Below are 13491 nucleotides of genomic sequence, written 5' to 3'. Positions count from 1 at the left end.
TGTTACTGATGATGAAATTAGAAGATATCTTTCTAAAATATTTGGTATAATTTAATATCGAATACATATTAAGTTATATTTTTAATGAGATTTGGGCTTTTTAAATCAAGTTGGCTACAAATTATATTACATACTTATGAGAAAACTCCAAATTTAGGAATGAAATATAATCACTTGTGGAAAACTACTTACACCACAATCTAATGGTATGTTTAAACTTTATTAACAACTCATTTTTAAATTTAATGCTCAGAATAAACCACTTCTTAGAGAAGAAATACTTACATATGAAGAACAAAAAAGATTGATTTGTTTTTATGAGATAAAGGTGTTGTGGCTTTTGGATTTATTATGAAAGATTAATCTCAAGATATGAAGTTATTTGGGGTTTCCATAAGACAGCTTAAATATTAGAAGAGGTTTATCACTGTATATAGTGGTAAAGAATAATCAAGGCAAGTTATAAACAAGTCAAAGAATTAATAGTTATAATTACTTAAAAACAATAGAATGTTTAGAGTTTATATAAAACAGTTTAGTGTCAAAACATTCATCAGATTTTCAATTCAACAAATATTATGGACATTTTAAAAAGAGGCAGAACTATAACGTTGCACCTCTTTTTGACAGAGCTGCTACAACTATATATCTACATTTAGATTTCGCTAATTTAAGAGGAGTATTTCCATAACTATCTCTTCCATTAATGTGTGCACCATAATTTAATAAAGCTGTAACTACCTCATCAAAACCGCCAGCTGCAGCACAATGTAGAGGGGTCCATTTATTTTTGGAAACAGCATTAACTGCTGCACCCCGTGATAATAATAAATCAACTGCATCAATATGGCCTTGCTCTGCTGCTTCATGCAATGCTGTTCTACTGTTATAGGTTCTTGTATTCACGTTTAGTCTATGGTGCAATAGTGCTTTAATACATTTGCAATCACCATTATAAGCAGCAGTATGAAGAGCAGTAAATCTTGTAACTGAATTTTTATAATGTATATTTGCTCTTGGCAATAGACAACGCAGAACCGAAGCATTGCTATTATCTACAGCAATGTGTAAGCACATCTCTCCTTTTCTTGACAACGCATTTACATCTGCTCCAGCATTAATTAATGCTTTTACTGCTAGTGTATGCCCTGATAATGTAGCCAAATGAAGAGCAGTATAGCCAAAATTGTTTTTTAAATCCACATTAGGATTATATCTTAAAACAGAATACAGGTCATGTGATGTTCCTTCTGAAGCTACCTCATGCAATAATGTATTCCCTTTATCGAACACTTGATTTATATCAGAAACATACTCTAGCAAAACCTGAAAAATTGAGGGAAAATTGTATCGTATAGCTAATTGAAGTGGGGTAATCGATTCTTGATTCTTCATTTCAGGAAGAGCACCACACTCGAGAAGTGCAAGAACAGCTTCCCTACTCCCATGATAAACAGCTATATGGAGGAGCCTGTTCCCACAATCAGTTTCCCGGTTAACATCAATGCCAGGAACAATAAATTGACGAATATGACTCGGATCATTGTCACGTGCAAAATCCTTCAAGCTTCTGTAGATACGATCCTAACAAAAATCGTATGTTTAATAATAATCTAATATAAAATAAAACATAATTTCTACATTAATTTTAAATTTTAGTTGCTAAAAAAAAAGTTTATACAGGAGAAAATCCTTATTTACAATTACTTATTTTAGATCTATTTGCAGCAATTAAATTCAACTTTTAATAAATACTTGAATAATAAACATATTTTTAGAGACATTATAAAAAGTAAGAACGGTCCAATCTTGATAATACAACGATTATAGGTAGTCTAATTATCAGATATTCTGGACTACTGAGCTTCCCATTTCAACAATGCAAAATAAGAAATTCAGGTCCAAATAGTGTATTGCTAAATCTGATTGCATAGTACTATTTCATTAAGAAAACTTATAAACTAGACTATTTAAGGGTTGAGGTTGTTTAATAGTAATCTATAAATAGTCTGTAACCGGGAAAAAGCCCATTCTTCTATTTCTCTGCTTTCATCACTGACTGGTCAAAATTTTCTTTCCTTAGACATCACAAGCTTCACTTACATTGATTATATTGGATTACTGATATTTTACTGTAGAACTAATAGTTGAATGAAAATGGAAATAGTAATATTTTCAATAACAATTAAGAAAACCTAAAACAAACCATCATTGAGTGATTAAATTTCGGAAACAATATTCTAGAACACAGACCAGTATTTAGAAAAGTCTAAACTCATCTTTTAAGAATGTGAAAATTATTGATAAGTAGGAAAAGATATTCCAAATCCAACCGGTTGTTTCACCTGCTATCCGAAAAATCCTGACATATTTTTTAGAATAAACATTCTTTGATCAATGACCTGAGTGTAACAAACCGTGTGGAACTGAGGTGTCAAAGTAGCAGCTGTACCAGCCAACTTGAAATGAAGATTTTCTTTAATTTGAATATTTACACGTCTGGTTAACATAATTGAAGTTTCCTGCATTTTTTCACTAAAATGTTTGAGGTCAAAAACCATGACATAATCTACATTAATTTCAAAACATAATCCCAGTTCCTTTACCATATAATAGGTCATAGCAAAGGGGAAGTTACAAAATATTTTGAATTTTATTTAAAAATTTCATTTCATTACACATTCTGAAATGAGGTAGCTATATAGCTTCTTTGAAATTTCAATTCCTATTGTGCCTTATTATACATTAGGATCACAAAGCAATGAAGAAGCAGCATCTGTAAAACTGCAGCTAAATCAGAACAGTAACGAAGATAATTAACAACTAAACGGAAATTTATTTTTGATTACCTTGCAGTTTTTCCCTGGTCTCTTCGATTCAGAGTTCACCATTTCTGTTTGCTTTGACTGAGATGTAGGAATTATCAGAAAACACAAAGTTTACCAATCTATTGCAAAAAATACATCCCATTGTTTGATACTTTTATAGACAAAAAATTTAAATATGCTTATTATCATTTTAATTGATAAGCTCATTTTTCAGAATGAAGAATTTGTAGATACAATACATATCTTTAATTTTCATTTTTTTTTCTAATGGGGAAAACAAAATTTTAATTACAATGATAAATTATGTTGACCTTAGCAGTGGAAGATCTTGAATAGAAAATTAGAATTTACCTAAGGCAAAAATATACCGGTTTCATTACAAATTTTAAAAATTTTGTATTATTTAAAATTATTCAGGAATTTTTATTCTTGTTTGGTATTAGTGTAAAAAGAAAAAAATATTAGAAATAAATAGATAAAGTGTATAGAGATTGGAACTCTAGGACGGCACCAAGCAGTGTGGGGGATTACACTCCCCCACCTCACAATCCCAGCCCTCTATAGCTGTTTTTTTTTTTGGTTTTTTTTTACAATAATCCTATGCAACCGAAAATAAATCTGTTAGCACAGGTGTTTTATTTGCTTGTAGTTAAATGGTTCTAACCTGTTTTTTTCAACTTACTGATAAAAATAAAGATTTAATTTTAAATGCCGAAATATTTTTTTAAAAAATAATGAACCAATTAGTGTGAATTCTTCAATGCGATTTTAGACGAAAATCCGTCAATTTATGATTCGGTCTATGAGACAAAAATTAAATTTGCCCTAAAGTGCTGCCATCTCCAGAAAAAAATTTTCACTAAAATTTGGTACATTTAAGCTGAAATTCACAGACCTTACCTATCATGCTTTAAACTATGCCCTTCTGAAGTATAAGCAGTAGACACAATGATTTCAATCAGACAATTACTGTGATAAGGGTAAAAGAAGGAATTATAAGATAAATAGATCCTTTTTCATGAGAAGTTCAACAAGAGTTTTGAAAGAAAAATTTCAATTTGAGAGGTCTCTAGATTAGAGGTCAAGGAACTATACCGACCAAAAGTAGGAGTTTCATGAAGGAACTTGGATGAAAATGAAAAAAGAGTCAATAACAAGGACATAGCAATATTGGTTGAAAATATAATACTTGATAATACTAGGGTATCTTCTACAACATGCATGTAACAGGCGTAATAATAAGATTGAATGAAAAAACATGCACAAGCAGCTCTATTTATTACTTACCTGTTCATTTACATTAATATTTGCTAAAATTTATTGCGATATATAACTTTAACTATTCATGTGTGCATTTGTAATTTTATATTTTTATAATTAGACCTTAATATTTTAGCTTTGATGTTAGTATTTTAATTATTAGATTAGTTTTAATTAACAGTTACACTTCCCCTTTTCATAACCCACTTTAATGTGAATTCATAATAACACAATTTTTTAAAAATTTTTATGATATATAATACATGTATATATTTAACAATTATATACATATTTTACTGTTTATGTATAAATATGATTCTAAATTTAATGAATACATACTAACAATTTAAGATTCCTTTTATATATTTTAATGTTACAAAGAACATTTTAACTTAAAAACTCAAGTTTTTATGAATGGCAAATAAATAAATAATACGATTGTAATAGTCATTATTATTTCTTTGGATGATAAATAAGTCATTCCTATTAATATGTACCACTACCATCGTTTTTTAATGACCCTTTTCCCTTTCGATTATTTCATTATATTAGGTAATAAGCTTGAAACAGTTGCAAATAGTATTGACATATAATATGTTTATAACATTTTGAAATGAAAAATCCTGCAACAAAAATTAAGGTAAAAAAAATTAAGAAGCACTGCTTAATACAATATTCATTACAAGTGCATTGTTGAGAAATTTATCACTCACATTAATTTAACTGTATTTTCTATTTAAAAATGGAAAATATTTCAAATTAATTAATATAAAGGTTGTTTATGAAAGTTAACAGGGAGAATCAAGAGAATACAATGCATGTTTTCACAACTGTATTGAGATATTAATAAAATATAAATGTATAAAAAACTTATGTATAAAAGAAACATTATATTTTTGTATCTACTGTGAAGAAGTAGATAAACCTAGAAGAGTTATCAACTTCTTTAAGGTAGATACGGATTTATTAATTATGAAATAAATAATATGAGTTTGATATATTTATTTATCATGAAACATAATTTTTACATTAACTAATTAATTTACGTATGTAACATACTTATTATATGCTCCAACCAATATGCTCTAGACAGGATCTGATATAGTATCCTTCATTAAAGTCTGACAAATTCAATGGTTAAGGCATATGGATAATATGGCACTGAATCAGTAGCCAAAACAAATAATGGAGGGACGGCCTAGAACAGGCAGGAGAGGCAGGTCGCCACTCAGGTGATTAGAGGATGCCAGGGAGGCTGAGGATTCCCAGATCACAAAGTGACCATGGCACCAGTGAAAACAGCAATAACACCTTACTTAATTTTAGTCAAAAGGCATTGAAAAAGTAGTGAATAACAATAATTTGCCACACACTGCTGATAATTGTTCCTTTGTAAGGCCGTATTCAGAAAATGAACCCTGTAATTAGTTATAATTAATGTTAAAGTAGTAATAACTTACACCTAGTGAAATTTCAATAAAACTATCAAATAAGTATTACCTCATTGTATCTGACACTAGATCCCAACCTGTAATATCTATTAAGTCTATTTCCAGCCTGAAAAACATCAAATATTAAATAAATATATCAATCAAATTTTAAACTAACTTTTGGGTATATCTACTCATGTTGGAACAAAATATCCAGTGCGTAAATTACTTAAATGAAATCTGTAAGTAACTGTTTGACAAATATTGACACTTCTTCAGTACTCAATTTATTGAAATTAGTGTTTGCAGTAAAAACCAACTTTTTAAAAACGTGTTGGAGAAAATTAAGCAATGTCAGAGCAAGATCAGGACAAAGAAAACACTAGGTATTAATATATAAGGTATTATCTAATGAATTTTTCACTTCTCAACCTTAATACCTCTTATTAATTAATATAATTTTACAAATTCAGTTATATTGGTAAGAAATATAATGAATGTAACAACTTTCTCGAATTCGCCAAGGTTGTGAAATGAAAATTCATTGAATGAGATTCTACATTGCTTGTGTTCCCTTGATGGTGCACAAGAGTCACCTCCTTATGCTGCTTCATATCGTGCAACATGTCCACCATTCACAAACAAGGAACATATGTGCGATCCACCCCTAGTAATAATAAGTAATACTTCTTCTTCTATAAGCTTCTTCCCAGTAATAATTAGTAATACTGCTTCTTTCTTAAAAACTATATTCTACCTTCATCAAGCCGGAAGTTCAAATCTTACAAATGATCTGTCGGTGCTTGCTGTTCACACCTTCCTCCAGGTCCAAAGTCTGCCACCAGTCAAACTGTCATCCTCTGATGATGTTTCCCCATTGATCTGTCCCAATTCATCTTGTTTCCCCTTTTTGCTTGGAGTCCACTCTCTCAGAAATTGCCTCATATCCCCAGAAGGATCTCATTGATCAGATCTATAGCATTCACTATCAATGTACGAGATAGTCAGCACCACATTCTTCTTTCCCGGCTTACAGACTCATCTATATAACCTTTTACGTTGTACAATCTCCTCAACGACCTCAGTCAACGTTATATTGATTGAGAAGCTCAAGTCAGAGCTTTAAATACTCAACGCAGGTGCGTTGAAAATGGTTTACTCTCTCAGAGGATTCCTTCATTTTACCAACCCATACAAGGAAATGGTGATCAGTCAGTACCCTCAATTTTCTCCTAAATACCCAAACTATCCTTAACAGTTTTCTCTGCAGTGCGTGGTATCTCATTTTTGTTTCTGCTATTGGTTGCTCTGCCCTACCATTCTTCTGGAGCAATACCTCCCTTTTTTCTGCCTCCTTTCTTCAGTTCAGAAAGGGATATTGTCTGGCTATGTCCCATTCATTACATTATACTCAAACACAGGCATTGGGCAACCAAGTGTCCCGTCTTTCCACACCCATGGCACCTCTGTTCCACACTTCTGACATTATTCCTTGGTCTGGCCTGGTTCGTTTCTCAATCTCCTGCCATACCTCTCTCTCTACCCTCTCCTTTTCCATGGGGTTGTCACATGTATAGGACAGTTGTTCATGATCCTATTTCATCCCCCATCATCCATTTCCATCCTTAATTCTTTTTCTCAGCACTTGCATCAACCATCTTCTGTGAGCTGGAGTGTTAATACAGAGTCAAGTTCATCCTCCAATAGTCCACTTCTAAGCTATGTGAATCCCTCATCTTTTATTTTATCAAGTTGAATTGAACCAGTATCATCTCTGCATATTGATCATTAGACTACATGGGTTTCCTTCTCTTTCCAGGAATTTCCAGACCCATGGGAACTTCTGGAGCAACAGGAATCTTAGGGTTAATTGTCAGTTTATATAAAACCACCAGTCTCATTACTGGGTAAGACATATCAAGATTGTTAAATAATAAAAAAATACAAAGATAAGAGAGAGAAAAAAACAATATAACAGAGTCCTGGGTTTTGGTACCACTTACAGATATTACACTGAAAAACTTTTAAAAAAAACTTCATAATTCTTCTTATATACATTCTTGGTGTTGGTTTATATGTGGAAGTAGGATTAAGCCTGACAATATGCCTGGTCATATCATAACTTATACATATGCGCGCACGCACACGAGACTTGGCTGTTGTAGCATCTAATACCACAAGATTAACAACAACAAAGGTGAAGCAGAATCTTGGGAGCAAAATTAAAGATTTTTATTATTATTATTAAAGCAAAATCTCCTTCATTCGCTCCAAGAACAATATACACAGTAAAATAAGGAGTTATGGTTGTGAAATCCAACTATACTTCGAAAAGTTAGAAACAGCTGCCCTCCCTATCGAAACAGCTGATGGCCACACTCAAACAAAGGAGATAAGTCCACCAAGAAATAACCCAGTTAAAACCGAGGGGACAGTTACCCCACCTTCTTTGGCGGGCAAAAAAAGGAGGAAAATGAAGAAAACCGCACAACCCGATGCACCATATCATAGATCACCCTCTGAAACCTTGGAAGAGACAGCGCCTAGTAGTTATTCCAAAGAGTAAGGGAAGACTGGAAGACCCGTCAACCTATTGCCTAATTTGTTTATTGGATACTATGAGTAAGGCATCCGAAAAAATCCTTTCCCTCAGGCTACGTGAGTTCACGGAGGGAGTTAAGTTAATGGCCTCTTGTGGGCTCAATACAGCATTTGTAAAGAGCGATCCACAATAGATGCTGTTGGAATGGTAGTCGAGATGGCCCACACAGCAATTGAAGGAGCAAGATGGAGGAGAGGTGCTAAGTGTTATGCAGCAATCATTACTTTAGACGTTAAGAATGCTTTTAACACTGCAAAATAGACCTGTATAACAGATGCCCTAAGGACTACGGCAGTGCCAGCATATCTTATGAGAGTTTTCATAGACTACTTCAAAGATAGAGTTCTGTTTTATTTTTCAGACATTGGCCAAAGGAGATACAAGGTGACTGGTGGTGTCCCACAGGGCTCGGTAATAGGGCCTCTTCTGTGGAACGTCATATACGACGCAATCTTCAAATTGACAATGCCAAAGGGAGCCACAGTTGTGGGATTCGCAGATGACGTTGCAGTTGTAGTGGCGGCGAAGTACTTGGAAGAAGTTACCCTCATCGCTAACCAGGCTGTTGCTACGGTCCGAGATTGTCCTTGTAACTAGCAGGAAGCAGACTGAGTCTATCACTGTTACGGTTGGTAGGCACAAAATTCGTTCCCAGGCTTACTTAAAATACCTAGGAGTCATGATCGATGCACGCCTCCACTTTAATGTTCACACGGAGTATATCAGCGCCAAATCTGTTAAAGTAGCATCCTTTTTGCCACGGCTTATGCCAAACGTTGGAGGTCCCAGAGAAAGTAGCCGAAGGCTCCTTGCTACTGTTTATGTTATTATTATGTTAAATGCAGCCCCGATTTGGAAAGAAGCGATGGTTACCACAGATAGTTTCAGTTTATCGCAGTTTCTTTAAGGACAGTTAGTGCTTTTCGAACTATTTCCTACGAAGCGGTGAGCGTGATAGCCCGAATGCCACCTGTGGAACTCCTTGTTGAAGAAAGAAGCAGGTACTATAGACGACGCTTACACATTTCCACAGAGGAACAGCAAAAAATAACCATTGACCAGTGGCAGCAGCATTGGGAGGCTGCAGATTAATAAAAATGAGCACTTTTATTTAACAGAAATTTAATGACTTTTCATAACCTATCCTACCTTCTTCATTTAATTTTCTTTCTTATTCCAAACCGTTTCATTTTATTTATTAATTTTCTTTCTACAGTCCTATCTCCCCTCATAATAATACACAGAAAATTATAGAAGTCACATGTAAGTTTACTTTTATATAAACCAAGTAGCAGTAGCAGTAAAATTCGGTTCAATATATTCATCAATATAACATAACAAATCGTTTCATTTTAAATTAATTAAATTGATTTTTATCATACAAAGTCAATCTACTAGAAAATAAATAGAGACAAGATAGATTGATAGTATATTAAAAAAAAAAAGATTCTTATTAAAAACAAATAAATAAATAAAATTAAAACAAATATTTATAATATTAATTGAATAAATAAACTTATGCAGAAGATGGTCAGGGTTGCGGTCAAAAGAGAAACAAAAATAGTTGTTAATCTTAATTTTCTCCGTAATTTGAAATTATATAGTCAATAAATAAAATACATATATTGAAGGATGGAATTTACACGAGGAAAGAGGGAACATTATGGACCTAGGGCTGGAATAACTTTTCATAATACATTACCTCAGGTCTAGGCTCTAGAGTTATACGAGAGGAAGATCCACGAGCTTCATTTTCTTCAACCTGTAAAATAGGAGATTCCAATAATATACATCCTAATACTAATTACTCAAATAACTCTTATTTTCAAATACACTATTAAGTGAACAAGTATTTGTTTAAATCTCAGATATATCTAACATGTAAGTGTAATGATAAATTGGCCAGCATTGCATGGACATCAAGACATTAAAAAAATAGATTTTAAAAATAATATCTAATTAGTAAAGAGTTAAATTTGAGTAAATAAACAACAGAAAGAGAGAGTATTAGGCAAATTCCAAGCAATCAAAGTTGGGTGTATTGCACTGAAATAATGCAGGAAGGACAGACATAATAAAAAATATATGTAACATTTAAAAATTATTAATGACATAAAATTTAACACCACAATTAATTAAAGAAGAGTTTAATTTGTTATTTGTATATAGTTATAACAAACAAGAAACATTTTTGAATTATATTCAAGATTTTGAACATGGAAAAATCTGATATAATCTTTGATGGTCAAGTCTATCATATAATTTAAGGGAAGAGAACAAGGAACTGGATAGTAGATAATCTATTAAAAAAACATTTTAAACATCGTTTGGATATTTTTTGCAGGAAAAACAAAACAAAATCAGGCTACTACATTAATTTCAAAAAGCAATAAAAAAAAAAAAGAAAAAGATAATTGTAAAGGAAATGTATTTGATATGCTGAAACACACTGATTGGATTCAATTAATGCTATCCCAGAAACAATGACATCTGATGAGAGACCATTCCATATATTAACCTTAACAATACTTCAAAAAATTCATTTCTTTTCTAACACTATTAAGTATACCAGACTGCAAGACTTACATTATAAAGTATAACAGACTTTAGTAAGACAAAAATTACCTGAGGTAGAAGAGGTGATGGAGTAGCTTCATTATCATTGAGTCTCTGAACCTAAAATGATAAATTCCTTATGAAAATAACCATATGCAAAAGCATAGAAAATGGGAAAATATCTATTGCGGAGAAGAGGTTAATATTAATTTTAGCTATTTCAGGATTTTAGCAATTTAGGATTAATATTAGCTAATTTCAATAATAAAGGGAAAATATTATTGTTTTGGTGTATAGGATGGGTGTATACCACATAATATTGGTAAATAGCATTTATTTGATTAATTTTTTTTGTTATTTGATTGTTTTGTAATTTTGGATCATAAATTTAAATATTTCATATAATACGATTTTAAAGATAAAATTCTCAAAGTCAGAAGAACAACGGCCTGCTGTTGATAACCTACACATAATGGTTGGTATTTGTTTCATAATATATGCTGCATGGCCTTAATATTTTATATAAACAAAGTAACTTCAGTTTGTAAAAAATTAAAGAATATCTAACACTTCTTTTAAAACATAAAATTGTAAAAATAAGTGATAAACCTTGAAAAAGACTTGTTTAGACTTGCTTTATAATTGTAATAATATAAATAAGCTAAATCAAGTTTGGGCTGTGCTTATTCAGCAGAAGAGGAAAACGTTTCTAACCAGTCCTCTAATCAAACAGACCTATTTTAAGTGTTAGTAAAACATCGATTATTAATGGCTGAGGGAGGCCATTTAGAAAAAATATTACATAATTTTCAATTTGAACTAAAGTAATAGCACAAATGTAAGTGAACTTGTTTTATTAAAAAAAGAAAAGAAAAGATAAATAGTGACCATGGTTGTGATAAACTGTGAAATATACTAAATCAATTTAAATAAAATTAGTTTTAAGTGAAAAGCTGCTGAGGAGAATGAAAAATGAAGACAACCCAATGGATGAAGAATTTGAATGGATTACTAAAACATGTACCAATGATTTTTTTGATTTTTAAATATAATTTTTTTTTAAAAAACACGATATATTCTTCTCTATGTTCAAATGGTTTCCTGGAATCAAAAAGTAACTAAGCTAACTATTTACAAAAACTGGAAAAGTCACAAGATGATCATTTTTAGTAATTTAATTGATGTTAAAATTGAGAAAGGTTAATGTAATTTCACTTTTATTATATTTTTTTGTTTTTGTAATGTTACCTTTCCTAAGTAATACAGAAAATTATAGAAGTCACAAGTAAGTTCACATTTTATAAACCAAGTAGCAGTAGCAGTAAAATTTGGTTCAATATATTCATCAATATAACATAACAAATTGTTTCATTTTGAATAAATTAAATAGATTTTTATCATACAAAGTCAATCTACTAGCAAATAAATAGAGACAAGATAGATCAAAAACATTTTTTTAATCAATAAAATAAGATTGAAATAAAAAATTCTTATTAAACATAAATAAATAAATAAAAATAAAACACATATTTATAATATTAATTGAATAAATAAACCTATGCAGAGGAAGGTCAGGGTTGCGGTCAAAAGAAAAACAAAAATAGTAGTTAACCATCTTCTTCGTAATTTGAAATTATACAGTCAATAAATAAAATACATATATTGAAGGATGAAATTTACACATGGAAAGAAGGAACATTATGGACATATTTTTGCTGGAAAAACTTTTCAAAATACATTACCTCAGGTCTAGGCTCTAGAGTTATATGAGAGGAAGATCCACGAGCTTCATTTTCCTCAACCTGTAAAATAGGAGATTCCATTAATATACATCCTAAAACTAATTATTCAAATAACTTTTATTTTTCAAATACAATATTTATAACTTGTTACAAGTGAACAAGTAATTGTTTAAATCTCAGACGTAATTAAATAAGTTTACTTTAATATAAATCAAGTAGCAGTAGCAGTAAAATTTAGTTCAATATAACATAACAAATTGTTTCATTTTGAATTAATTAAATGATTTTTATCATACAAATTCGATTAAAAAAAAAAAAAAAAAAAAAAAAAAGGATTTTTATAAAATAGAAACAAATAAATTAAAAAAAACACACACAAATATTAATTAAATAAATAAATTTATGCAGAGGATGGTCAGGATTGCAGTCAAAAGAGAAACAAAAATAGTAGTTAACCATCTTCTTCGTAATTTAAAATTAAACAGTCACTAAATAAAATACATATATTGATGGATGGAATTTATACATGGAAAGAGGGAACAATATGGACCTAGGGCTGGAATAACTTTTCATGATACATTACCTCAGGTCTAGGCCCTTGAGTTATACGAGAGGAAGATCCACAAGCTTCATTTTCCTCAACCTGTAAAATAGGAGATTCCATTAATATACATCCTAAAACTAATCATTCAAATAACTTTTATTTTTCAAATACAATATGGAAAATAAAAACTTGTTACGAGTGAACAAGTACTTGTTTAAATCTCAGATCTAAATAACATGGACATTCAAGTACAAAGATTTCAGTAAACATGCCTAAATAATAACCCTAACATATAAAAGTTGAAAAATATCTCAGGAACATGAATTCAATAAAAATATCTTACAATTTAACCATGCTTTTATTTATTTTATTAAATTAATAATTTTATTTATTAATTTTCTTTATACAGTTCTTTCTTTCCTCCATTTTGTTTCACATCTGAATTTTTGTCATCCTTATTATATCTTAAGGTTTTTATTTATAATATATTGTAATATGCTCTTTTTTAGTAAATAGTATATTTTGATGT

At 30.7% G+C, this 13491-nt stretch overlaps 1 protein-coding gene across 5 annotated transcripts in view; it reads right to left on the bottom strand.

Annotated features, from left to right (window-relative positions):
• Positions 1–471: 471 nt before the first annotated feature.
• Positions 472–13491, bottom strand: part of LOC106691814 (receptor-interacting serine/threonine-protein kinase 4) — a 31414-nt gene continuing 18394 nt past the window's right edge. For 2 of the 5 annotated variants that reach the window (XM_014437710.3, XM_067047212.1), the window contains exons 9-14: positions 13002–13061; positions 12419–12478; positions 10746–10796; positions 9823–9882; positions 5589–5645; positions 472–1584 (exon numbers count right to left, since the gene is read on the bottom strand). In XM_014437710.3, the coding sequence (XP_014293196.1) occupies positions 604–1584; positions 5589–5645; positions 9823–9882; positions 10746–10796; positions 12419–12478; positions 13002–13061 (1269 nt within the window). In that variant the 3' untranslated portion in view covers positions 472–603. Of the gene's footprint in view, positions 1585–4905; positions 5507–5588; positions 5646–9822; positions 9883–10745; positions 10797–12418; positions 12479–13001; positions 13062–13491 lie in introns of those variants that run through there. The other 3 variants (XM_014437743.3, XM_014437726.3, XM_014437750.3) reach the window with 3 other exon arrangements.

Source organism: Halyomorpha halys, unplaced genomic scaffold, assembly GCF_000696795.3.
Source record: "Halyomorpha halys isolate HHAL.00 unplaced genomic scaffold, Hhal_1.1 Scaffold52.1, whole genome shotgun sequence".
NCBI classification, from domain to species: Eukaryota; Metazoa; Arthropoda; class Insecta; order Hemiptera; family Pentatomidae; genus Halyomorpha; species Halyomorpha halys.
Note: the sequence above shows the minus strand (reverse complement) of the source record. Positions and strands in the feature narration are given on the sequence as shown.